The sequence below is a fragment of the Pogona vitticeps genome, chromosome 5, assembly GCF_051106095.1.
Source record: "Pogona vitticeps strain Pit_001003342236 chromosome 5, PviZW2.1, whole genome shotgun sequence".
Lineage (NCBI taxonomy): Eukaryota > Metazoa > Chordata > Lepidosauria > Squamata > Agamidae > Pogona > Pogona vitticeps.
The window spans coordinates 150,322,528-150,348,270 of record NC_135787.1 but is presented as its reverse complement, the minus strand read 5'-3'; the positions used below and the strand labels follow the sequence as shown (position 1 = coordinate 150,348,270).

The window sequence follows — 25,743 nt, the reverse complement described above, 5'->3', positions numbered from 1 at the left end:
GAATCTGCAGGGGGGAATTTAGGCACACACATTTCCTCAGATGTGGAGTCCTGATTTCCAAGCAATGCAGTTCTGGCTGTTTTCAAATCATTGTTGCCCTTAATCATTTTTGCCCAAAGAGCTTTGTGGCGCAGTGGTTAAACTGCTATTCTGCAACCAAAACTGTGCTCAGGACCTGGGGTTCAGTCCCAGGTAGCCAGCTCAAGGTTGACTCAGCCTTCAATCTTCTGAAGTTGGTAAAATGATTACCCAGCTTTCTTGGGGGGGGAGGGCAATGTGTAGCCTGCATAATTCACTTGTAAACTACCCAGAGAGTGCTTGAAGTGCTTATATATAAGCAGCACACTTTGCATTTCATTACTTAATTGTGTGAGCATACTTTCACAGAAGCAAGGGTCAAAATATAGATTATATGTGGCTCTTCATTAGGAGAGGACATATGTAAGGTGCTGAAAAAAATCTAATGCTTCTATCAGGGGCTTTTTATAGATCTCACAATTTGCAGATTAATTTGAAAATTAATTTGTTTTGTTTTGTGATCAGAAACTAAGCACAAGCCTACGTAGCAAACATAATTGCTCAGTCTCAGAGCTCTGCCTGAATCACATCTCTAGAAAAATAAACACAATTCTGCTTCTAAGGACAGATTATGTTTAGCCTGCTGTTTGGGCCTAACATGTGAAGGGGGCTATAGCCCTTTTCAGACGATCAGTCTGTTGCACAACTCCCTGTGCACAATGGTGATGACATCAATAGCAGAGGTAAATTGTTACTGGTTAAGGGTTTCCTTTGAAGATTTCAACATGTGCATGACTGTGGCATTCTATATGAGTCACATGCACTCCAGAATCATCATTAATCAGTGGTGATTTGCTGCTGATTATGACATGAACTAAGATCATGGCCTCTGGTCCCATCACCTCCTGGCGAATAGAAGGGGAACATATGGAGGCAGTGACAGATTTTGCTTTCTTGGGCTCCATGATCACTGCAGATGACAACAGCCACGAAATTAAAAGACACCTGCTTCTTGGGAGGAAAGCAATGACAAAGCTAGACAGCATCTTAAAAAACAGAGACATCACCTTGCCGACAAAGGTCCACATAGTCAAAGCTATGGTTTTACCAGTAGCGATGTATGGAAGTGAGAGCTGGACCGTAAAGAAGGCTGACCGCCGAAGAATTGATGCTTTTGAATTGTGGTGCTGGAGGAGATTCATGAGAGTCCCCTGGACTGCAAAGAGAACAAACCTATCCATTCTTAAGGAAATCAAGCATGAGTGCTCACTGAAAGGACAGATCCTGAAGCTGAGGCTCCAATACTTTGGCCATCTCATGAGAAGAGAAGACTCCATGGAAAAGACCCTGTTGTTGGGAAAGTATGAAGGCAAGAGGAGAAGGGGACGACAGAGGACAAGTTGGTTGGACAGTGTCATCAAAGCTACCAACATGAATTTGACCCAACTCTGGGAGGCAGTGGAAGACAGGAGGGCCTGGCATGCTCTGGTCCATGTGGTCATGAAGAGTCGAACATGACTAAACAACAACAAATGACATTATCTCTTTTATGCATGCAAAGCTGCACAACAAGATTTCAGCTATAGAAATAGGAAGATGTGGGGGAGCCCAGTTAAGATATCTCAAACAGAACTCTATTTTTGGAAGCGTTCATGCAGTCTTTGTTAAGACCATGGTATTTTTCAGGATATAGAAGGACCTCAAACAGCATTTGGAATTAAATATGAAACATTATTTCCTCCCACTGTTTTCTTCTTTTTATCTTTCTGAAAGAAATATTTATTAGCTGGCTTTTATATTTTTAATACATTCCTGTCATACATTCTGTAATTAAAAATGTCAGTCCTACAGCACGCTAAATGAGTTCATTGCAGGGCTGGGGATTGTTAATGAGTCGTCATCTCCACTGCACGAGGCAAAATGACACATAGCTTTACTGCATGACATCCAATTGTTCTGACAGCTGGTGCAGTGATGCAGATGTTTCTTTCCCAGGGAAGCCTGCTAATGCTGCCCCAATAGAAACACACAATGTCTTTTGCATTAATAAAACAGTATCATATCAAAACACTAGCAGCATAAAATAAGCAGTTTTATATTTGTTCAAATCAGTTTATACTGAATTCCTACACTTGTTCCATTTGTCTAATATAATCTGCTCCATCTGACAGTAGCTCTCCAGAGTATCCCACTCAATGTTTTTTCCATCTCCTGTTCCCTGATTTTATATTTGTTTCACCTTTATATTTGTTTCACCTTTGTTCTCTTTTTGCATTTCACTTTACATAAACCAGCCTGGGGCTTTTTCGTGATCTAGAAATATCTATAACAAGCAAGCAGGGAAGGCCACTGTTCAATGGCCAACCACATATTTGCACACAAAACATCTCTTAGATGTCTCTGGTTTTATAAAATAAGAATCCTGCTTGTACATATTTAATTAGAAGTTACCAAAAGATCCATGAAGCTTAAGGTTTACTCTTAAGGAATCAGCTTAGTTGGTCCATAGTTGTTAGCTGTTGTGGGTGTGCATTTCACAGGGGGGTGTCTTTGCAAATGAAGTTTATCTTTTCTTTGAAACTTATATTATGCAAATAGTAATTTATGGTAATCCTGGTGGTTCATTAATTTGCTAAAACTCCTATGATTAATCAGTTTAATTTTGATTTGTTTGACAGCCCCACTAATTATCCTCATCTTCATGTAGATGTACTCTGGTCTCATGAATAGGAATACCATGGACCTATTTTTCTGTATACAGCAAGTGCTTAAAAGTGCTGTGGCAACAACATGGAAGAATTTGTATGCTTTCTTAACATGGGCAATAGCAGTCCAAAAATGGAATAGGTTTCTTCATTATCCTTGGCAGCTGGTAACTTTTAGATTTGCCAGGAGTTCATTAGTAGAAGATGTGGTGCACAGGTAGTGGCTGCTTATTTTGTCAACAGCTGGCAGTCATACTAGCGAAGCAAAAGCCCTATGTTTATACTTGGACAGTACACTTGAGTATTGGGAACATAGTTACAAACAACAGGTGGTCTGGCTCTTATTCCATCCTACACATAAGTCCCCTAGAGACATCCAGATGGCCACTGTTGAAATGGATTGCTTGATTAGATACATCTTTGGTCTGAGTTGGAATAATAGTGGTTATATTTTTGGGTTGCTTGTATACTACTAGATCTGTACATAAGCAAGGGTTCCAGATAGTTTTGGTGTTCTCATTGTCTGCACATAATAATGTGATACAAATTCATAAGCATAACATTGACAATAGCATTTACCTTCCCTCAGTTGTAAGTTATTGCAATAATATTAGCAAATGTTTAAAGCTAGTACAGATTGTTTTAAATTTTAAGTCAAATTGAGGTGGCATTAAAATGCAGTAAATAAATACTGTAAATCAGTTCATGTGATCAACAGTTACACATCATGTTAGCATAAATTATTGGTAAGTATTATCAGTACATTGGGATTTTGAAACTTTTGTTTTGTTTTGTTTTTCAAGTAAAATGAAGAATGGAAAGGTGCCGCTAGCTGTAGCTTCTTCCCATTCAGTTAATCTGCTTCATTCAAGGACATTTTATAAAGCCTGGTGAAGAGTTATCCAGATGTCATCATTGCCTTTCATTAGTAATCCTCTCTAGCATCTCACCGGTCCTTTCAATTATTTTCCTAAGGGGAAAAATTATGAGGAAAAAACATCATGAAATGGAAGAAAATACAGTGGGAAAATCCTTTTCCATGAATTTGTGCTGGTGTAAACCAGATATGGTACCAGACATATTTAAATCAACTGAAAGCCTCCTATCCTGCCCAGGTCATGTTATGAAGCTCTCTAGGGCTCCCTTTTGGAAGCCTTGGGTGGGTGGGTGGAGCCTTTAATAGTCAAATGTTTATGCTAAAATATGCTAACAACACACAGAGAGAGACACACAGACAGACAAACAGTTAATGTTGGAAAAATATAGGCTTCTTATTTCAGAGATCAGTGTAACGTTAAACAGAGCTCCCGCCTGTTCAACTTGTATCCTTTTCTTAAGTGTTTGAGGTGGAAACCCTAGGGTCAGGAGTGCTTATAGCTGTTCCAAAACAAGGTAGCTACTGGCCAGTCAGCACTCTAGTTTAATCCCAAACTGCTTTTCCAGATGTCTTCTCTCTTTGACGAAAATACACTGAAGGTCTGAAAAGCAGCAAGGAAGCAAAAAGAGGGAACCCTTCCCTACACAAATGCCAAGGATTGAAGCTAGAATAATCTGTCTACAATATACATGCTCCATCACTGATCAGAGTCTTAAATTTTCTTGTACAGGTTAAAAAAAATACTAATTGTTAATAATTCTGATGGCTGTTGTGGGTTTTTTGGGCTCTTTTCTAAAGAGCCAAAAAAACCCACAACAACCATCAGATCCCGGCTGTGAAAGCCTTTGAGAATACGTTAATAAGTCTACTTTTCCTACTGAATATAGTCTAAAGAACTTCCTAGAACATACAAAATCTTGAGTGAGTGTATCAGAGTTTTCACCTCCAACCTGCTGGTTTTGCTAGAGGCCAGTTTAAAAATTGTCCTAACGTCTAAAGGGCATCCTACCGAACAGCATAGGATACTGTTTTGGAAGTGGGGAGAGGACATGTTCATATACCAGCTGAGTTTGCAGCACTGGTGAGAGAGTCCAATAAAATCTGCTAGATAGCTAAATTGTTATATGTTGTTCTTTGCATTTTATAGACTTATTAGGCATTTTCTTTTATATAGAAAGTGCAGCCTGATACTGCATAAAGTTGCCACGTGGTTGAAAACTACACCAAGGTACTTTCCTTGGTGGTGAGTTGGGATAGAGACCCAAGTCATACTGGTAGCCACAGAGGTTGTAAATGGGCACTTCACTGCCACTTCACTGAGGTAGGCACAATCCAAGGGCTTGTCTGGAAGTGAGAAGGCTTTGGATGCAGCTGATCCGGAGGTGCCTTCGGAAACAGCCTGTTTGGAGATCTGCCATTAGCAGTGATATGGGTTCTAGAACTTGGTCATAAACTTTGAAAGTAAAATAAAAATGAAACTAAACTGCACTTTACATTGAGTCCAGAAATGAATAGGTGAGCAGTGCAGCTAATGTAGAAGTAATCAGAACACATGGCCCTTGCAAATATAATGACAGCTGCAAACTCTGCAAACCGCTTGAGGTCCCTTGTTGGAAGAAATGCAGCTAATCATCATCATTATCTCTACCAAATTGTATCATTTTATAACAAACAAACTTGAACCCCTTTGTTTGCCGATTCCAGTGCAACATATCTTATTCCACAGCAAATCTGAGAAACCAGTATTGTAGGACTAGAATGCCCATCTCTCATGGTTATGCTGGTTGGAATAACGGGAATCAGAGGGTTACAGGTTCCCCATTCCTTTTCTGCAAGGATGGCACAGACTATCATTATTTTCATCTCCACCAATTTTTTTTTGCCCACTTCCAATAAGTGTATGTGGTTTTTTTTTTAGGTACAGTATTATTGCCCTAGTGTGTCTCTCAAATGCAGAAGGATTTGTACAGTCTCTATCTTTTTCCCCCCTGCAGCGGCAACACATATTATCAAGCAGACTCTGAAATGCTTTGTAGATTAATTGATGACCTATTGCATTATTTAAACATGGACATTTTTCACTTGGAGCAAACATTCAAGTGAAAATGATTACAGTTTGATTATTTATCACACCAGTAAGTTATGGTGTATTAAATTAGTCCTGAAATGATTAAGGATGTCTTAAGAAGATTTAGTGTTTGATTAGAACTACCAGGCTGTAATTTCAAATTTAATAAATATGGTGGTTAGTATTTCTCATGCACTGAGTTTCCGTATTAAGTCTGGTTTGTGGATACTTAAAATGTATACAGTGATAGCAACTCAGAGAAATGCAATTATCCTAATTTGATAATCAGCTCTGCATTCACTTTTGAGCATTGAGTTGTCTTTATCTGAAGTCAGGTACCTTCCCAGGCCATCTCATATGTGTTGTAAACTCTTATCAAATAACATAACAACCCCCCAGGAGGCGTAGACAAAAATCAACAGCCCACCTCTTCTGCAGTGGGTGCAGGTTAAACTCCCTGTCAACTTCTGAGGGGATCCTCTATGCACAAAGGTTTTGGCCCCACCAGGCACCATGACCTCCTTCTGCCCTCTGGCCCATGTTTGAAGTCCTAAGTCTTCTCTTCTCACTGCCTTTAACCTCCTGCAATTTGTTCCCTCCCCAGTTTTGAAGTGATGGTGTGGAACTGGCAGCAGAAGCAGTAGGAGTGCAAACAAGAACAAAAGTGCCACCATGTCAGGGAATGACAACTACAGCCTGTTTATGCAAACTTGGCTATAATGAAAGGGAGTTGTGACTTGAAAAAGTTTGGGAGCCACTGGTTTGGGGGATTTTTTTCTCACATGTCACTTTCTGGTGCCTATTAGAAAATGGCAAGTTACTGCATGCTCATATTGTGCTGCAGACTTCTAAAATTAAAAAACAATGATTTTGAGAGTTGGGTCAAGTCAAATAAATCATGAACATGTTGGGATGGTATTTCCTTCAGCCTTTGAGGGGAAGCAGTTTTTTTTCTGGCTGTTTACCAGTGATAAGCTTTGGAAGGCATTAGGCATTTCTGTTTTGTTTTTCACAATTTTATATGCATGCAACTTTCATTTTAAAGTACTGCATAGAAGAAAAATATGATGTTTGTTCAAAGTCATTTTAGCTGTTGATATGTGATGATATGAGTAATGGTGCATTCTACGAGTGATCAGAAAGCCATGTAGTCCATAAGTAAAATTTAATAAAACAGCATTTAGTAATACCTTTTTTGGGACATCAAAAATTCAATTCTAAAAGGTTTGTTAGGTAAACGGCATGAATCTTTTGATACCTTAATCAATACTTATATGGTATAATATTTGGATATAATGGTTATATATAGTGTCTATTATTCTCAGGCTATGTTATATAAGATTAAATAAATTGCATTTCTGTTGACAGTAAGTTTAAAATAGGTAGCCTTTTCCCCTCAGAAGGATTTATTCTAGAAAACAAAAATATTGATCTTTTTTCTCTCTCAGGAAATCATGTTGTAAATGTCAAGAAGTGGTGAAATGCAAATACATGCCAGTTAGTCTGCTGAAGGCAATTTGGTGTAAATTTAATTTAGTGTAAAGTTGTATTTGTTTCAAAAAGCTTAATTTATGAGTCAGCAACTAATGTAGGGGACCTCAGCATGCAGAAGAGAAAGAACAGATGGCCGTAAGGTCAGAGCAGATTTCACACCACCTGAGCACAATAGTACTTCCTTCCCTGTAGTTCCACTCTGCAAGCAAAAGTACTAAATTCCAAACTACCTACTGTACTGGAAAGGAACTTAATTGCGTATCTACTGCTCTCTCATGGAAAGCTTCTAATACAAGAGGGTGCTGTTGCACTCATGCGTCCTTCTTGTGTGGTTTTATAAGCAACAGATTGGCTTACGGGTGAACTAGACAGGCTTTTGGTCTGATACAGAAAGACACCTCTTAATGTTTTTATTTGCTGATCGGTTGTGCAGGGCAGAGTGATGTGGGAAATAGAGGCAGGGACTCATCAAAATGAAAATCTTGAAAAGGCCAACAACAGAACATACACTCTAATCAGTGTTTTAAAAATTAACCTGCAGTAAATGAGAAGCTGTTTATTGCTTTCCTCGCCACCAGGGCTCCCAAAACAATGTAAGCAACAAGAAGAAAAATTGAAACACTCTGTAATGGTAGTGCTGTCCCTAAATAGCCCTTTAGACCAAAGAAGGGTGACTTCGCATAAAGCATTGTTCCTTCACTGCCTTTCAGAATGTTGCCTATAAAGTAGGAGAGTATTAATAAGAAACACTGTCCGATAGCAGTACTTGCCGATTAACCTCAGTGTCTAGAATAATCATTTATAAAGTGAAGGTTTGGGGAAAGGGAAGTGCATGTCATGTCACAGTTTCAAAAAGTTTCAAACATATTACTGTGAAAGAACCACATTGTACAAGACCAATAAAAATGGCACTCGTTTTCTGAGAAACTGATGTATTTCCCCCAGGTATAAAATGCTGCTGTTTCACTATTTAGAATATTCTCCCAGTGTGAGAACAGTATTGAAAGGGCGGAATGTAGACAAGGTCCAGAAGCACATTTATGAAACCAAGTATAGAGAAAGACTGTGTAGAATATCAAGAATCTTTAGGACCAAACAAAGCAAGATGAAAATCACAAGGGCAACAAGCATTAAATTTTGTTGAAAGTTGTGATTTATGGAGGGACCCTGGATTTTTAATTTTGTTCCTGTAATTCTGCATTCTTTCTGTTCTTGTCACTTCAGGTGTATCAGTATATGCATGAAACCATAAATGTTAATGGCTGTCCAGAATTCCGTGCCAGGGCAACAGCAAAGGTAGGACCCTTCTAGCTTTAGAATCTACACTCCCAACGTGGCCTAGTAATTGACTGTGCGCGTGTATGTTTCAGGTATTCGTGTGTACACTGTAAGAAAATTTAGACATCAGTGGCAGCCCAGAGTCTAGAACCAGTGCTACTTCCCAGGTAACAAACATAATGGCAAATTCAACCTTTGTGCTGCTTCTGTGGCTTAAGAAAAGAGAATGCTTTATAGAATTAAGAAACTTGTGGGGTTGGGGGGCAGTCAACTTTTAATTGAATCTACTGTTTCATTGCAGAGGATGATACATCAGCTGCTAGTGCCTTTATAGCTAAGTCCTCTCAACAGCACTTTTTGTTTATACTATCTTCAGAACAGTCAGACCTCTAAGGAGTTGCCTTATAGTAATGCTTCGTGAATATTTCTTTATTTTAAAAAGTGTAAGCTTCCTGCGTCGAGAGATATAATGTCCTTGTAGCTAAACCAGAAATGTGCTTTTGTGTTTCCATTGTACAGGAATATGTGATGGTAATTAAAAAAAGTGTTTTCCTGTGGAATAAATCCCTTTCTTTATCACTAATATAGCTAGAACTTACATAAACCATATACCTGCAGTGTCTAAGGAAAACATGCTAATTCACCTGCACACTAAAGCCACTGATAGCATCCAATTATTTTTAAATGACATTAAGACATTGTTCAGGGAAAACATTGTTTTAAGTATATTAGTGAAGTCATAAACACAGCATCCTATTAAATTTCTAGTTTTAAAAAGAAAACTATCTCAGCCATGCAGCATTTTTAACATTAATTTTACATTAATTAAGCAGAAATTTTCATTGTTGTGGCAATGGCTTGAGTTGGATACCAGGTGACTGTTATAAAGATATTTCTGTTACTTCTAATTACTGACTGTAGACAGGAATTCTCTAGATTATTTTGCTGTGGACTAAAACAGTTGTCATCACATGGTACAGTCAAAAGTGAAAATGTCCCAAGAAGATCTGCCATTCTCATTTCTTATTCATATAGAGCAGCAGGATTGTAGAGTAATGTATTGATATCACTATACTTCCTGGTTATTTCTGGGCTGTCTGCATTGCTTTTCCCCCCCCCCCTTTTTTTGGTCTGACATTTACTGTGTGCATGATGACAAATTTTGCATGACCACAAATGTTGCTTATGTAAGTGAGAGGTGATGTTCTTAATCTTAATGGAGAATTAAGTACCCTCTTAGGAGAGGAGTTTTGGAATCCAGCCAAAGTTAAACATTGTCTTGTCCAATTTACTTTTGATGGGAAAAGTAAGTATGTTCTTAATCTCTTCTATTAACTTCAAGTGGAACTTGAAAACACATTGAATGGATTCTGTTCTGCCTGTTAAATAAGAGTAGGCAGAATCCTCTGACCTCCTTTTTACTCAGTGAAGGGTGTGTACAGTAGATCCAGATCAACCCAAACTGTACTCTTAATGAGTATCCTGATACCTGTGACACAAATCTCATTGTTTTTTAAAAAGAAAATCCAACAAATGGCAGGAAATGGAAGAGGCAGTGACCGGGGAGAATATGCAGTGCCCTCACTGTGTGATCTAGCCACTCAAAAGCCTATACAACAATCACCCTTCTGCTATCAGTAAATCTTAATATGGTAATAATATTTTAGTAAAGTCTGGTAAACTAAGCTGAGAGAACAAAGACAAGGAAGAAAATTCTAGAACATAAAAAGGTTAACTAAATAATGCTGAAAGTCTTTTTCTTCATCCTACAGCTTTCTGAAATGGCTGGTGGAAGAGCTGCAAGTGGTTATATGTACCATGCAGTGGCCTCCATCTGAGCCCTTCCCAGAACTTCAGTAATGGGAGTGTCCAACAGGGATTTTGAGCTTTATTGGGTACTTCAGCTGTCATTCATCTGCTACTTTGGTATTATTAACTCAACTGACAATATCACTTTCTTTTGTCCTTTTCCTTAATTCAAATTCCTGACCATCTTTTTAACTCTACAAAGGGCAAATGAGATACAAAGGATCTGTTGTCTTGCATCTCGCTGAAAGTTAACAGTTCCTTCCTCCAACTAGTAGTTGCCCCAGAGTTAGATGTACATTTTTGCTCATGCCTAATGTTACTAGGTTGTTTATCATATAACTATGATAAGCAACCCGTCACAGAGTAAAGCAGATTACTGTTTCCATAATGTAAACCTTCTGGTTTACTCTTTAAAACATAAGGCATACTGCCCCTATCAAAAAAATTAAACATGTAATTCTGGCTTACCAGTGTTCCTCATTTCAACTGATGCTGTGATCCAAGGATCCCTAAAAATGAACCAACTGCTATTATTAACTGTTACAATTGGATTATTTTGCTAGACATCGTTAACATCACATCGTCTAGAAATTCCCCTGCTTGTGTACAACTCTGGCACATGAATGGCTCCTAAGTGTTCAGGAGTGTTTCATGTAGGTTCCCTGCTAGGTTTAGGTTCAGTATGTAGCACTTTGTGGAAAGTTGGATTGCAGATAAAATGCGTTCAAGCATTTCTGAATAATTTTTGGAAAATAAAATGTAGCCATTTGGCTGAAGAAAATGCCTATGCATTCTGGTGGGGGGATTACATTTTTCAGTTGTCAATTTCCATAACAGGCAGTAGGTGTTTGTACTCATGAATACCCAGGTTTAACATGAAGAGCATGTCCAACATAGCTAAGTTTCACTTCACTCTAAAAATTGCAAATGGAAACTCTGATGCACACGTAGAGAATCACCTGCTTAGAAAAGTATGACCATGCAGAGAATAGAACTGATCTTTGTATTTTCCTGTGTGTGCAATGGGGAGCAATATTAGGAATGGGAGTATTTACATATGCAGGAACTCCATGAGAAGAACTGAGCACAAATAAAATTCATTGCTTAAAGTTGATCTTATGACAGTTTTGCTAAGATATAATTGAGCATGGAGGTCTTGGGCAGTAAATTTCCAGTATCAATGCTTTTTATTTAAAAGAATACTGGCTTGTTTGTTCTAAAACAAAATGAAGTCAGATACTGCTTTTCAGCAAATGAATTTTTTAAACAAAACTGACAGTGGTAATTTTAATGATATGATAAAGAACTGTGTTTTCTTCTAGGCAACAGTTGCTGCTTTTGCAGCCAGTGAAGGTCATTCTCACCCTCGAGTGGTAGAACTTCCAAAGACTGATGAAGGCCTTGGCTTTAATGTGATGGGAGGAAAAGAGCAAAATTCTCCTATTTATATTTCTCGCATAATTCCTGGAGGAGTAGCCGAGACGCATGGAGGACTCAAACGGGGAGACCAGCTGCTTTCTGTTAATGGAGTGGTATGTGAACACTTTGCACTATTTTAAAATTTGTTCTCAACTGTGCTTATTTGTTTGTGGATTATAGCTCTGCTTTTAATACCATTCTACCAAATAGGTTGTTTTTTAAAATGATCAACCTGGGATTACCTCAGGAGATCTGCATGTGGATAAAGGATTTTCTGACAGATAGGCCACAGTCAGTAAGGATGGGATCTCACCATTCTTCTACCCTGGTACTAAGTACAGGAGCTCCCCAGGGCTGCGTGCTAAGTCCCTTCCTCTATTCCCTGTACACACATGATTGCACCCCACTGTATAACACCAATGCAATTATTAAATTTGCGGATGATACGACAGTGGTGGGGCTCATAAATAAGAACAATGAGTCTGCTTATAGAAAGGAAGTACAAAGGTTGATACTTTGGTGTAAAGAAAATCATCTCACACTTAACATCAAAAAAACTAAAGAACTCATAATTGATTTTAGGAGGAAGAGATATGTACATTTACCACTGTACATAAATGGTGAGGAAGTGGAGAGAGTTGGTAGTTTTAAATTTCTGGGTACTTACATCTCAGAGGACCTCTCATGGACTATAAATGCCAACATGCTAATGAAGAAGGCACAGAAGAGGCTGTATTTCCTGAGAATGCTCGGCAAGTTAAATTTATCTCAGCATTTGCTTCTGTCATACTATCGTAGCACCATTGAGAGTGTCCTAACCTATGGCATTCTGGCATGGTTTGGGAGTAGCTCTGTAGCGGACAAAAAAGCTCTACAGAGAACCATTAAAATTGCCCAGAATATCATCGGGCTCCAGCTACCAACCCTGGATGACATCTTCACATCCCGCTGTCTAAGGAAATCACATAGCATCCTGAGAGACTCTTCCCATCCTGCTTATAACTTTTTTGAACTGTTACCATCTGGCAGAAGATATAGAACAATTAAGACTCGGACCACACGTTTTCTCAATAGTTTTTATCCCAGAGCTATAATTGCAATTAATAATGAGCTTAAAGACCACCAGTAGTGAATAATTAGTTGGACTGTGTAACTTGGCCTGCGGTGTAGATGTTTGTATTTTTAGTGGGGGACTTTTAGTGGGTGGGGAGTGTTTGGGAATTTTATGTGTGTGCATGTGTCTGGTCTCTGGGTGTCTGTGAATTTCGTTGTATGTGTATATACTTACAATGACAATAAATTATTATTATTATTATTATTATTATTATTATTATTATTATTATTATAGTGGAAGAGTGTAGTAAATAAGAAGTTCTACTGTCTTTTGAATCTTAATGAGTAAAAAAAAAAAGATTAAAGATGCTAGTCAGTGATTTATAACTTAAAGAAAAAATCCAACCACCAGTTTTAAAAAAATAAATCTAAAAGCCAATCATGGCCCAAAATCCTGTTGTGCAGTTACACAAAAAGGTCTATCAAAAGTAATTTTTATGGAAATAAAAATATTCCAATTATTCTTTATTCCACCAGACAATAGCAAAAGATTATGAATATTCTCTTGTATTTTCTTAAGCAGTATATTAGTTTATATTTGAGATTGCTTGAAATTTGTTTAGAGAGTGCTCTAGCAGTATGGGACAGTTTATGGATTGAAATACAGTGGGGTCTCTACTTAAGAACATCTCTACTTAAGAACAATCCAACTTAAGAACAGCTCCATTTGCTAAATTTTGCTTCTACTTGAGAACAGAAATCCAAGATAAGAACAGGAAAAAAAAAACCTTTCCTGCTCTTTTTTTAACCTTAGGTCATCTTAGGTTAAAAAAAAATTCTCCCCCAGTGGTAGAGTACGTATTAACCAGCTTTGCATTAGTTCCTATGGGAACTAATGCTTCAATGTACGAACGCACCTCTACATAACAAAAAAACAGCCAGAACGGATTAATTGGTTTTCAGTCCATTCCTATGGGAAATTTTGCTTCAACTTAAGAACTTTTCAACTTAAGAACGCCATTCCAAAACGGATTAAGTTCTTAAGTAGAGGTTCTACTGTAGTTTCTATGGACGGAAAAGAGCAGATACGGATTAAATGATTTTCAATGCATTCCTATGGGAAATGAAGATTCAACATAAGAACTTTTCAACTTGAGAACCACCTTCCAATACGGATTAAGTTCTTAAGTAGAGACCCCACTGTAATCATAATCATATGGATTGAAAAACACCGAAACTACTGATTGAATTGGGGCTTTGGGAACAATATCAAGAAATTTCACATAGTATCATAAGCAGTTGTAGATATCAGAAATAACACCATAGAGCTACAAAATCCGACAATATTAGAAACAGCATACATACTGCGCCAATATTTAACAGGTACTTAGATTTTTGGTTAAAACTTATATCTGTTATATAATACCAGTCAATGCTTTTATAATTTTGTTTGACTGTGTCTTGAATATTAATAATAATCATCATGTTTACCTACTCAAATAGTATATAAAGATAAACGGCATATGCACAAGGTTTTTTAAGACTAAATATAGAATGGTGATGTTCTTATAATAATTTTCACTAAAGTAACAGGGTTGCCATTTTTACATTCTTATATTGCTTTTTTGTTTATATATGAAATATAAACTCTCAAGAATAAAGAGAACATATTAAGGTTCATTTTGGTTGTTCTGTTTAGAAATGTAAGAATGTGAAGGAAATATAAGTTTCTGAATACAGTGGTGCCCCACTAGACGCTTACCCCGGTAAACAACGGAATCGCTTGACGTTGACTTTTTTGCGATCGCTATTGGGATCGCAAAACGATGGTTCCTATGGGGGAAATCCGCTTTAGGTCCCTGCTTCATGAACCGTTTGTTCGCTGTTTTCCGGACAGAAGCTTCGGAAGACAGCTATTGTAAACAGCTGATCGGTGGTTCTCTATGGGCGATCTTCGCTGGATGATGAGGTATTTCCCCATTGGAACACATTAACTGGTTTTCAATGCATTCCAATGGGTTTTTTTCACATGACGACGATTTCGCTGTACAGTGATTTTGACAGAACAGATTATCGTCATCATGCGGGGCACCACTGTATAGAGAACTATCCATGAGTGGTATGTAACTAAAATATAGCCCCAGAAGTGGGCTAGAATATTTATCTAAAGATGTTCAGAAGTGCTGTTAAATATTTGAGTTTCAAAAAAATAAAACTCTTCTCTATAGAGACAAATGTCTATTCTGCCAAATCCTAGACTTCTTCAAAATCTATAGGGTCTGCATTATCTCTGGAGGACCTATGGAAGAGGGAAGCATTACTCTAGAACCTGATAGCCATAATGTTTGGATGGCAATTGGCATAAGTTGGAACCCGCCCAGAGTACACTTTGTCTAAAAGGGCGGGATAGAAATCTAATAAATAAATAAATAAGGTTAAAAAAAACTCCATGGGCTTTTTAACTATGGATTATAGACTACTTTACATGCCAAGTTGTGTTTGCAAATGCCGTAAAGGTGCCAGTGCCTAACAATAGCATAGCTACAGAGATAATGCCTTAGTGCTATCACATGGATGTCAATGGGCATGGCTGGCAGGCATACCATTGTGTATAGTGCATAGACAGCCAATACATTCCTGCAGATCGCTCAGATAGTCATTGAAAAAATTACTTAGAAGTGAGTCCCCTTGAAAAGAGCAAAAATTATTGTCAACTCCCTGTGTTTGTAGGGACTGTAATCCACAAAAATGTTGTGATGGTCAAAATTGTCTTGGGTAGCTGCACTGACACAATGCTAATAGTGTAACTTTTTGAGATGAATTGTTTCTCAAGATTTGAGTTTAATGTAGACATTACCAAAACCTAATGTTCAGAGTAATTTCTTAACTTGAAGCAGTTGACCTCTGAAAGTTGTGCCATTAGAATTACACAGGCATAGCTGTAATAGTCTTCTAGATTCCTGAACTCTTTTGTTTTATTTTTGCTATACATGCTTTATTCACAATCTCTCTGCAAGGTCGCTATTAAATATTTTATTTTGTTTGCCAGATGTGCATTTTGTATCTTCCTGTTTCTTTATTCGTATTCCAGCCACTCTACTCAGAGTGTATGTCCTTTTCAAGCTGCCAGAATGAGGGGTTGTTGTTTTCCCGCCTTCCTTCTTCTGCATTCCCATTCTCCAAGGCTGTGAGTTGGTGCAGCCTGGGGGCAATCAGGATCAAGACATCAATCCAATTCAAATTCTCTTTTACAGGGCTCAAAAACACCTTACTGCTTGCATTTTTTAAACTGTTAAATCCTCTTTTGATAACCAGAGTGTGGAAGGAGAGCACCATGAAAAAGCTGTGGAGCTTCTGAAAGCTGCTAAAGACACTGTCAAGCTGGTGGTACGCTACACTCCAAAGGTGCTGGATGAGATGGAGGCTCGCTTTGAAAAACTGCGGACAGCACGCCGCAGGCAACAGCAACAGTTACTTATTCAGCAGCAACAGCAACAGCAAAATACACAGCAAAACCATATGTCGTAGGTGAGAGTATTCTTTGGTCTTGCTTTAATCCCTCCCCTTGGTAAGGACTTGACATATCATGAATGTTTGCTACATGCCTGCTTCAGATGTTACTTGCTTGTTTGTTGCCTTTCTCACAATTAAGATGCCTGTTGTTACTGAAAATGACAAAGTTATAATCTTCCCATGGGAGCCCCCAGGTTGTTCCACTATTTTTAGTAGCAACTGTAGCTTTTGCTCATTAAGTTAGTGTAGTGTGTTGTTGTTATTTAGTCATTAAGTCGTGTCCAACTCTTCATGACCCCATGGACCAGAGCATGCCAGGCCCTCCTGTCTTCTACTGCCTCCTGGAGTTTGTTCAAATTCATGTTAGTTGCTTCAATGACACTGTCCAGCTATCTCGTCCTCTGTCGTCCCCTTCTCCTCTTGCCTTCACACTTTCCTAACTTCAGGGTCTTTTCCAGGGAGTCTTCTCATGAGAAGACTCTGTATTGTGTAGTGTATATAGTTACAAGTCAGGCTGTCCACTCACATATATTTCTATAGAGTGGAGAGCAGACAAAATAAAAATGAGGGAAAGGGAGAAAAGAGGGGAAAGGGAAAGACAGAAAGAAGAAGAAAACAATCTCAGTTCAGGCTCAAGTTTATTCATTCAAAAAATGATCAAGTGGAAAGATGATGATTTCCACTTTACTTTCCACCTAAAGTTTAAAGGGCTAGTTTGAAAAGCAGCCCTAAGAGCATGCTGTTTTCTGGCCATTCATCCAAATTTTTCCCTAGCTAAATTCAAAAGGTGTTTTGCCTTTAATCAAATAGACATATTGGGGGAAGGGGGACTTTTCCATTTTCTGCTTTACAATAGGTTTTTGGGTCAATCCCTACCTAAAATATCTGTCATGTAGCTTCAAGAAATAAATGTCATTCACTGTTACTGCTTTTGAATACATTCTAATGCTTTTCTTTTAAACCAATTCATACCTGCTTTCCAGAGGAATAGCAGAAGTTAAGCAGAACACCAGACACCAGATTTGTGATTGTCTGTGTTTCCTAATTATGATCCACAATCTGGGCCCAGTGAAAAGTATTTTAGGACACTGAACTGCTGAGGCTATTCCTGGCCCCGTTTTGTTAAAGCCAAAGCATGGACAAGTTTCTTTTGGGGCACATATATATCCTCCTGCTGGCTGGGAGATTACAGGAGTTACAATCTGAAAAAGTAACTTCTCCAAGCTCTGACTAATGTTGTCCATACATCAGTGTGATGCCTGATTAAGGCTGTATCTACATGAATTGCGAAAGATAGTGAGGTGGGGAGAGAAGACCAGGATGATATTAGTCAATACCTTACTACTTATTCAGATCTGAGATCACATATGTGTGTGCTTGATTGCAGATGGTTCTCAAGAAGGAAATTCTAAATCCAGCATTGGACAACTTGGCAACAAAGCTGTGCTTCGCATTCCAGCAAACAATAAAAGAGCAGCAACAATGACAATACAACTGTGTTCACCAGCAAACTATGAAAGATTGCCATAGGAATTGTTTTGGCAAGCCAACAACATAATAAACTCTTCCTGTGAGGTTTTTCACTGTATTGAAGTTTTAGAATGAAAGGTTTCTTTTGTTCCTGTCGTATGGTAAGATTTGTCAATATAAACTATTGTTAAATTTTTAAGAAAACAGAATAGTCAAAGCTTATGAATGAATGAATGTATGGTCCAATCCTGCACTCTGTACAATGATACTCTATCATGAATTTGTCAGACAGATGCAAGGTGGGCTAATGCCAAGAGTGAAGACTGTCCAAAGTTTGTAGCCTTGATTCAGCTGTAGTTGCACTTTTTGAAGGTATTTATTTGTGGCTAGTTGCATCAGAATGTAGATGAATTGTGCATTAGATTGCACATCCCCATTCAAAGCAATGCAATGTGGATATACCACATATGCCATCCAAACTTTTTATGCTGATGGTTCTTTACCCAGACAAGTGATGCTTTTAGAGAAGTGTGGTTCCATGTGCAAATCTCATCATCTAGATTGAGGCCTGTGTGAGAGAGAAACAATTTGAGATAAAATGCACCAATTAAAAACTTTACAACTAAAAAAACTCCTCATATATCTTAAATAATATCTTGTCATCAGAATTTTACACAGTTGTGAAGTCCAGTTTTAATAATTCACCAGTTTATTTCTTCTGTGAATTTATTGATGTATTTATCTGAGGCCTGCAGGATTTAGATGATTAATCAACTCAACTTAATCAAACAAACTATTCTAATTGATGAAAAATCCTTCAATTAATTTTAATTTTTTTAAAAAGATTTCTAATAATTTTAATGCAAGTGTTATGAATCCATAGCATTCAACTTTTAATTTTATAGATGAATAAAATAAAGGTTCTAAGACAGGTCATGTTATGAGGCATGCTTGCATCACCAAAAAACAGAAGAGGATTTTCTTTCTTCTTTTTCTTATTATTATTCAAAACTATTGTGTTAGTTTGCAAATCTATATACGTCTACTTGGGGGTAAGTCCTATAGACCTTAATTGTACTTATTCTTGGGTGAGTGTGTGCAGAATCATAGCCTTTGTAGTCTGCTATGCACTTACCCATTGAGCTTAGGAATGCTTACTTATGAGTAGATGTGTACAGCATTGTGTGCACTGTTACATGCAAAATGTTTGCAGGTTCAGTTAATTATTTATTAACCAGCTAACATTTATTTAGTGGAATACCAGGCCTAATTTATTCAAGATTCCATCTGTAGATATATTTTTCCTCTTTGTGTATCCATATATTCTATTGAGCAAGTTTAATTCTGTCTTTTGTTAATAGTAAGACTTAGAGTACCCTAGAACCGTATTTTTGAATAAAGATACTGCTTGTATATGTACTATAGCTATTACTATCCAAAAAACCTGTAACTGAGTATACAGTATATTTATAAGATTATATACATATATATATGATAAATATATATACACACATATATTGTCAGAATGTATTTGTTCCAGAAGTAGGCTGTGGTACTAATTATATATTGCAAATGTTTTGAGATCATGATGATGAGACAAAGTTAGTTTGGGAACAATAGAAATAGCCAGTGTCTCTAGTCCCCAAGTATATTATGTAGCTGATTAATGTTAGATTTAATATACCAAATCATTTAGCTGAGAGCTGTTGTAGCATAGTAGTTATGATACTGAGGAATAAATTAGGAATTCACTAGGTGACCCTAGGCAAGCCTTCCTCTGTCCCTCCCTCCCTCTCATCCCTATTCATTCCCTCTGCAATATAGGGTAATAATTGTGGTTTATAGGATTATCATAAGAATTATAACTAGAAGATGAACATGAAGCACTTTGAGCACCTGGAAACACTGTACAATTAAGATATATGATTATTGTCGTCCCACCTTATTCTGAAAGTGGGGGGCAGGCCTTCCCAAAGAAGCAGACTTAATTCCTATGGTGTTACTAGCTTTCTCTGAACTTTTAGAACTAACCTCTAAACATTAAATAAAACGAATTTGGAGTCTTGAAATACAGGGACTTAACCTTTCACCCCTTGCTAGAGCCCAAATTGGGATTCATGTACCCTCTAATTTAACTGGAGGGAATATGTTTCATTTCCACCAAAGTTTGAAAAAGATTGTTAAAATATTTTTAGAAAATGTTAACTGGTGAATAGCATCTTATCTAACAGGGGATGTGGTGGTGCTGCGGGTTAAACCGCAGAAGCCTCTGTGCTGCAAGGTCAGAAAACCAGCACTCGTAAGCTCAAATCCACATGGCGGAGTGAGCTCCCATCGCTTGTCCCAGCTCCTGCCAACCTAGCAGTTCGAAAGCATGTAAAAATGCAAGTAGATAAATAGGTACCACCACAGTGGGAAGGTAACAGCGTTCCATGTCTTAGTCACGCTGGCCACGTGACCACGGAAACTGTCTTCAGACAAACACTGGCTCTGTGGCTTGTAAACGGGGATGACCACCGCGCCCTAGAGTCAGACATGACTGTACTAAATGTCAAGGGGAACCCTTACCTTTACATTATCTTATTTAACACATATATTTGATACGGATGTACACCATCCTAGCATATATCTTAAAAATAATCAGCTGAAATTGAAATATGTCATCTGAAATTCTCTTGCTTAGTTTATACTGCATAAAGCTTATGCCACCATCAGCTGTGGCAATTTTTCAGAAATCACCAATATCTTATTTACTTCCTCAAAGGTCCTGAGGCTCCCCTGGGTTCCCTTTCTTCATGAGGAAACTGTTGGAGGAGGCTGCAGGGTGGTGGTAGAATATTTAATTTCAAATAATTACCACTGCTAGTAAAAATCATCAAAGCAGCAATGAATTTTCTGAAATTAAAGACTCCCCTGTCCTGCCATTCCATGGTCCCCAACAGCTTCCTCATGAAAGAAGGGATTCCAAGGATGTCTTGGAATCTGTGGGAGGAGAATTAGAAATTTGTAATTTTGGAAAAGTCACTGCAGCTGATTACATCAGCCTTGCACAGCATAACGTTTCAGCCAATAAGTTAAAATCAAGACAAATCAAATCAAATTAAAATTGAGAACAAAGAGTTATTAATAGTCACATTGAAATACTGATCAGAATCTTATTTTTATAGAAATAATTTATAGTGGTTAAAAATGTATATTCGTCCAGTCTGCAAATTACATGCTTAAAGAAATACCGCAAAATATGCTAGAACTCAGTGGGGTCCTGACAAAAGTACATCAACTCAAATGCAGGAAAATCCCTATTCTCCCATGTGAATTCATACAATGTTTCATGCACATGAGTTTGGAAGCAATTAATAAAAAGTATGTTCCAAGCCAAATCCATAGCCCTGAAGCTCATTAAGGCATAGGATTTAAGTTCATGACTTTATCTTAAAACCATGCAGAATAACCAAGCATAGAGTGAGAGGATTCCTTTTATTCTGGTTTTGGCACCCTGCAATACATGGTGGGTGACAAGTCTGAAGAGGGCCATACATGGAGTGGTGTCATTATATAAGTCAATAATTTCCAGAGTCTGAGTTCATATAGAGAGCCCTCATGGATAATAGAATCTCTCCCTCTTCAATCCCTTCACCTCCATTTGCAGGAGGGCACTAGGAGTTATGATGGAGGGTGTGGGCCTAGAATACTCCTCTGCTGATGTTAGTATTCTGGGCAGTTTCATAATGCCAAAATAGAGGTGTAATTTCTTTCATCCGTGCTCTAATAGTATTTCAGACGTGTTAGGAAATAGTACAATGAAGCTACAATCCTGTGTTATTCATTCTTAAGTGTGGTGTTTCATTTCTTGGTTTTCAGTTTTGATTTACTGTTCTTTCCAGTTGTGATGTTATCATATGAAATGTCTAAGTCTTAAATTATGTTACAAGGGATCTAATGTTAGATACTTGCAACTTAGCTTGTGTAAATGTTCCTCCCCAACACTCCACCTCACAGTAGCTCCCCACAGCGTCACAAACAGCCCCAGTATCAAGCTTAGAAAACCATGATGAATGTAAGGGCAAATCATGCATAGGAACCCTCCCCTGCATCACCCTATTTAGCTAAGTCCAGTGTCCAACTACAGTATATAGTATTTTCAGAAGTATGGGGAAGCTGCTGGGAGGGGAACAGGAAGAGAAGGCCACTTTCACTGGCCTACCTTCGTGCATCTAAAGCTAGATCATGTCGCTGTTTAAGGATATGTGTAGTCTTGCCTGTATATGAGATATTGTCAGTTTTCACACAAATTGTATTATAACAATAGAAGCTGTTTATAATCCATCCTGTAAGAAGTTCTTTTAGACTGAGTACAGTATATACTTCACCAAAAAGCAAAGATCTGGATAAAACTGCATTGCACAAAATAGACCACATGAGTACATTGCCATACATGTTTCAATAGTGAGTATCAACATTATTTGGACGTATTATTTAATAAATTATTTACACACAGTACAGTATGTGTCTCTTATTCTGTTACTCTTAAATAATGAACTCTGACTCTAGAGCCATATGTTTCTCCTGACAGCTAATAAATAGTCAATGCAAATATATTTAGAATAATTTATGATGCTTCTTTTCCTTGCTCTTTTCATCGCACCACATTTTGGAATAAGGAAGAGGGTTTCAGAGATCTGTAAGATTCAGCAATCAAGGGTGCTGGGGAATTGAGGATTACTCTGGGAGGAAAAGAAGGAAGCAGGAAGATAAACTAAGAGGTTGTCTACACACCCATTTTGAAACAGCCTGTATCAGGTTTGCTAGGAAGTCCAGTATGCCATTGGGTGCAATCGTCACATGCAAATGTCATACGGACTTCAAGCAAACTACTTTTTAAAAAATTTAAAGCAAAATGGAAAGCTGTCATCTAAAATCAGGAGGAAACAGGACATTGATTATCTCTCAGGGACCTTTAGACATTCTAGGACTGACTTCGCAGTATTATTCTTAATCATCTGTTCCCCTTGCTCAAATTTTAGGGTGGCCAAAATCCTATTGTCATTTTACACAAGCATAATGCAAATGGCGTAAGTTTTAAGGAAGACTTGTCTCAACGCAGACATTACTTGTTGTGCACTGAGTTGTGTGACTTGGTAAATGACACATAATGTCTATGCTGATTTCTTAACTTAAAAGAAACATGACTCCTGTATGTGTTAACTATTTTGGATGTAACTAATAAGTTTTTGGCCAGTAAATGATAAACATACCAACATAATTCCTCCTAAACATATCAGTGCCTTTCTCAGAAAAAGCAGATCTTTTGTTCCAAGTTGATATTTTATTTCTCTCCTGGTGGGTATTAAGATGCCTTGATACCGTGATTAATGAATGGGATGAAAAATCTGACAGGCTGAGTACTTGGAAATATGGGATTATAAAGTGGTTACTGATTCAGTTGAGGCTGGGAATTTCTTGACACCTGCCTTTGATATGTTCCAGGAAGCACAAGCAAGGACAGGTAATGTTTGGTAGGCTTGGTTTTGCTTTTATTTTTGCTTTGATGTCAATTTATTTTATAATAACAATTATAACAATTTATAATAAATTGTACATCAATTACAGATTAAATTATCAAGCATTGACCAGAACATTGTATTTCACACATTGTTACTTTTCTGTCATTACAAACATATCTGAATGCCAAGAAGCAGATGGAGATCAAAAGATTCTTGATTGTACCAGGGAACATTGGGAAATAACTCACAGCTGACAATCTGCTAAAGTGTTTCTGTACACCTTTTTGGGAAAATGTAGGTAGTTCTCTCCAAAACAGCCAAGGCAGGCTATATAATTGCAACCAAATTAATTTAAACCCCTATTTAGAAAGTCTTGATTTAATCAGGCTACATATATATATAATCCTTTTGGTGTAAATGTATGCCATGCAAGATGGATGACATTATTGTCAGGAAAAGGATATCTTCAATTTAATTAAATTAAAGATATCTGTCTCTGGGTAATGACATTCTCCAGCCTGCATGGTGTAAATTTACACCAACAGGATTTCAACCAATATGTATCATGAAAAAAAATATTATGGTATATATTGATGGACACTCAGAAAGTTATTTTTGCCTAGGAGAGGCACATCAGATCCATTCCTGCCAGGCTTGTAAAAGTCTCACCAAACCAGGTCTGAAACTTTACCAACAATGCCTCCTATTCTTTCTCTGGGAAAAATCTCTCAAACTGTGCGAGACAATGGAAATTGACCCCACCTAACCCCAGGGTCACACACCATCCATTGAACCAGCATCTTCTTCTACATTGAAATTGGCACCAACCAAGCTGAAGGCACTTCTCATACTCCAAATCCAGGCATTCAACCTGGACATCGAAACTGAGCTCAGACATGAAGTTGGGTTCAACTGTTTCCCCAGTGTCCATGTCATCCAATAATAATAATAAGCCTTCAGACACGCCAAGCCATTCAACTAAACATATCCTCCTGGCACGGTCAGGTTACCTTCTCCCATTTCAGAGGAGCCACTACTGGAACCAATCTACCTGGACTCACCACCAGGGGATGAGGACATTCCTCTCCCACCAGTCTGGCCATGCACAGTCCCTGAGTTTAGTCAATCACCTGACTGGGAAAATACCTTGGCTGAGATTACTGCTGATATGTAGTCCATGCGCATGAGTCCCAAATCACTGGGACACTCATTAACAGGCCAACAATCTGACCCAGCCTGGACTTTATGGGAGGCACCTTCATCTCATAAGCGCTCGGCAGAAATCCATCACACTTCTTCTCTGCACTACTATGACATGGAGTGCTCCCAGGCACCAACGAGATTGATGCTGGCTGCCCCATATGAATTTCAGTATTATCACCGCCACCCTTGATGTGACTCTGTACGATCAACCAACTTACTATGAGCCCTGGCCCGAGTGCTATCTGGATGAACCAATACACCCACAATACTATCTGGAGTCGAGGAAGCACCAAGCCTTCACAGATCTCCAGAAGGGTCGTCATCTAGTCGTTTAGTCATGTCCGACTCTTCGTGGGGTAGAGGGTAGAGAACCTCTATAAGAAGGGTAGAGAACCTCTATAAAATGCAAGGAGCTGACACAAGCTTCCTGTCTAAACAACATCTTCCCAATTCAGTCACAGTGGACACCACACAGGCTAGATCCTGAAACCATTCTAACTCTGCTCCCACAAACCCAGAGGGCATTACTGGATGTTGCATATACTCCTTGACTTCATTCTTTCTAAGAATAGCCAATTACCAAGCAACAATGGGGGATGTTATCACTGTTACCTTTGAAATAAAGCCTTTTCAGGCTGCTCCCAAGGAACACTGCTCTCTTAACCTTAACCAAGAGACCATAGCTGTGGCACCCCAAGAGTGCATTTCTGCACATCATGTTGTAGTCAGCACCTCCAAACCCATGGCTACATCCATAGCCCTGTGCAAGAATGTTTGGCTGTGACCTGCTGGCTTATCTGAGGACACATAGTCTCACAGGGGACCTCCCATTTTACAATGTTGGACTCTTTAATGGAAAGACTGATGATACAATAAACAATTTACACAAAATCAGAAAGACAGCACAGTCATATTCCACACAGCCATGCTACTGACCACTCTGTGCTCATTCGCATCACCCATGTACTTACCAACCATACAAGCCTCCACTTGATAGGCAAAGGCAACAGGCTCCTTGATCTTTCTTCTCATACCACCACAGTTCCACAGTGTCCCTGCCAATTTACCAGACATCCTGAAAAGAAACCCAGACAGCATCTTTGACTCACTAGCTCGCCAGAATCATCTGCCTCGATTGTTGACATCCCCTCATGTCACACACCTTGCACCCTTCCTCTCAACATGGACTCTCATCACCACAGATTTGTGAGTCCTATCCATAATCCAATCTGGTTATGTGGTCAAGTTCTCTGCCCTACCACCCATGCGAGCTTTCAAGACCACACCACTCTCTCTATTTCTGGAGGCAACGATTTCATTCCTTCTTGACAA

The 25,743-nt window shown here is 38.3% G+C and overlaps 1 protein-coding gene across 3 annotated transcripts in view; it reads left to right on the top strand.

Moving 5' to 3' along the window:
- Positions 1-22,201, top strand: part of LIN7A (lin-7 cell polarity scaffold A) — a 42,124-nt gene extending 19,923 nt beyond the window's left edge. For all 3 annotated transcript variants that reach the window (XM_020804011.3, XM_078376956.1, XM_020804034.3), the window contains 4 exons: positions 8,387-8,458; positions 11,572-11,781; positions 16,037-16,249; positions 17,622-22,201. In XM_020804011.3, the coding sequence (XP_020659670.1) occupies positions 8,387-8,458; positions 11,572-11,781; positions 16,037-16,249 (495 nt within the window). In that variant the 3' untranslated portion in view covers positions 17,622-22,201. The remainder of the gene's footprint in view (positions 1-8,386; positions 8,459-11,571; positions 11,782-16,036; positions 16,250-17,621) is intronic.
- Positions 22,202-25,743: the final 3,542 nt, after the last annotated feature.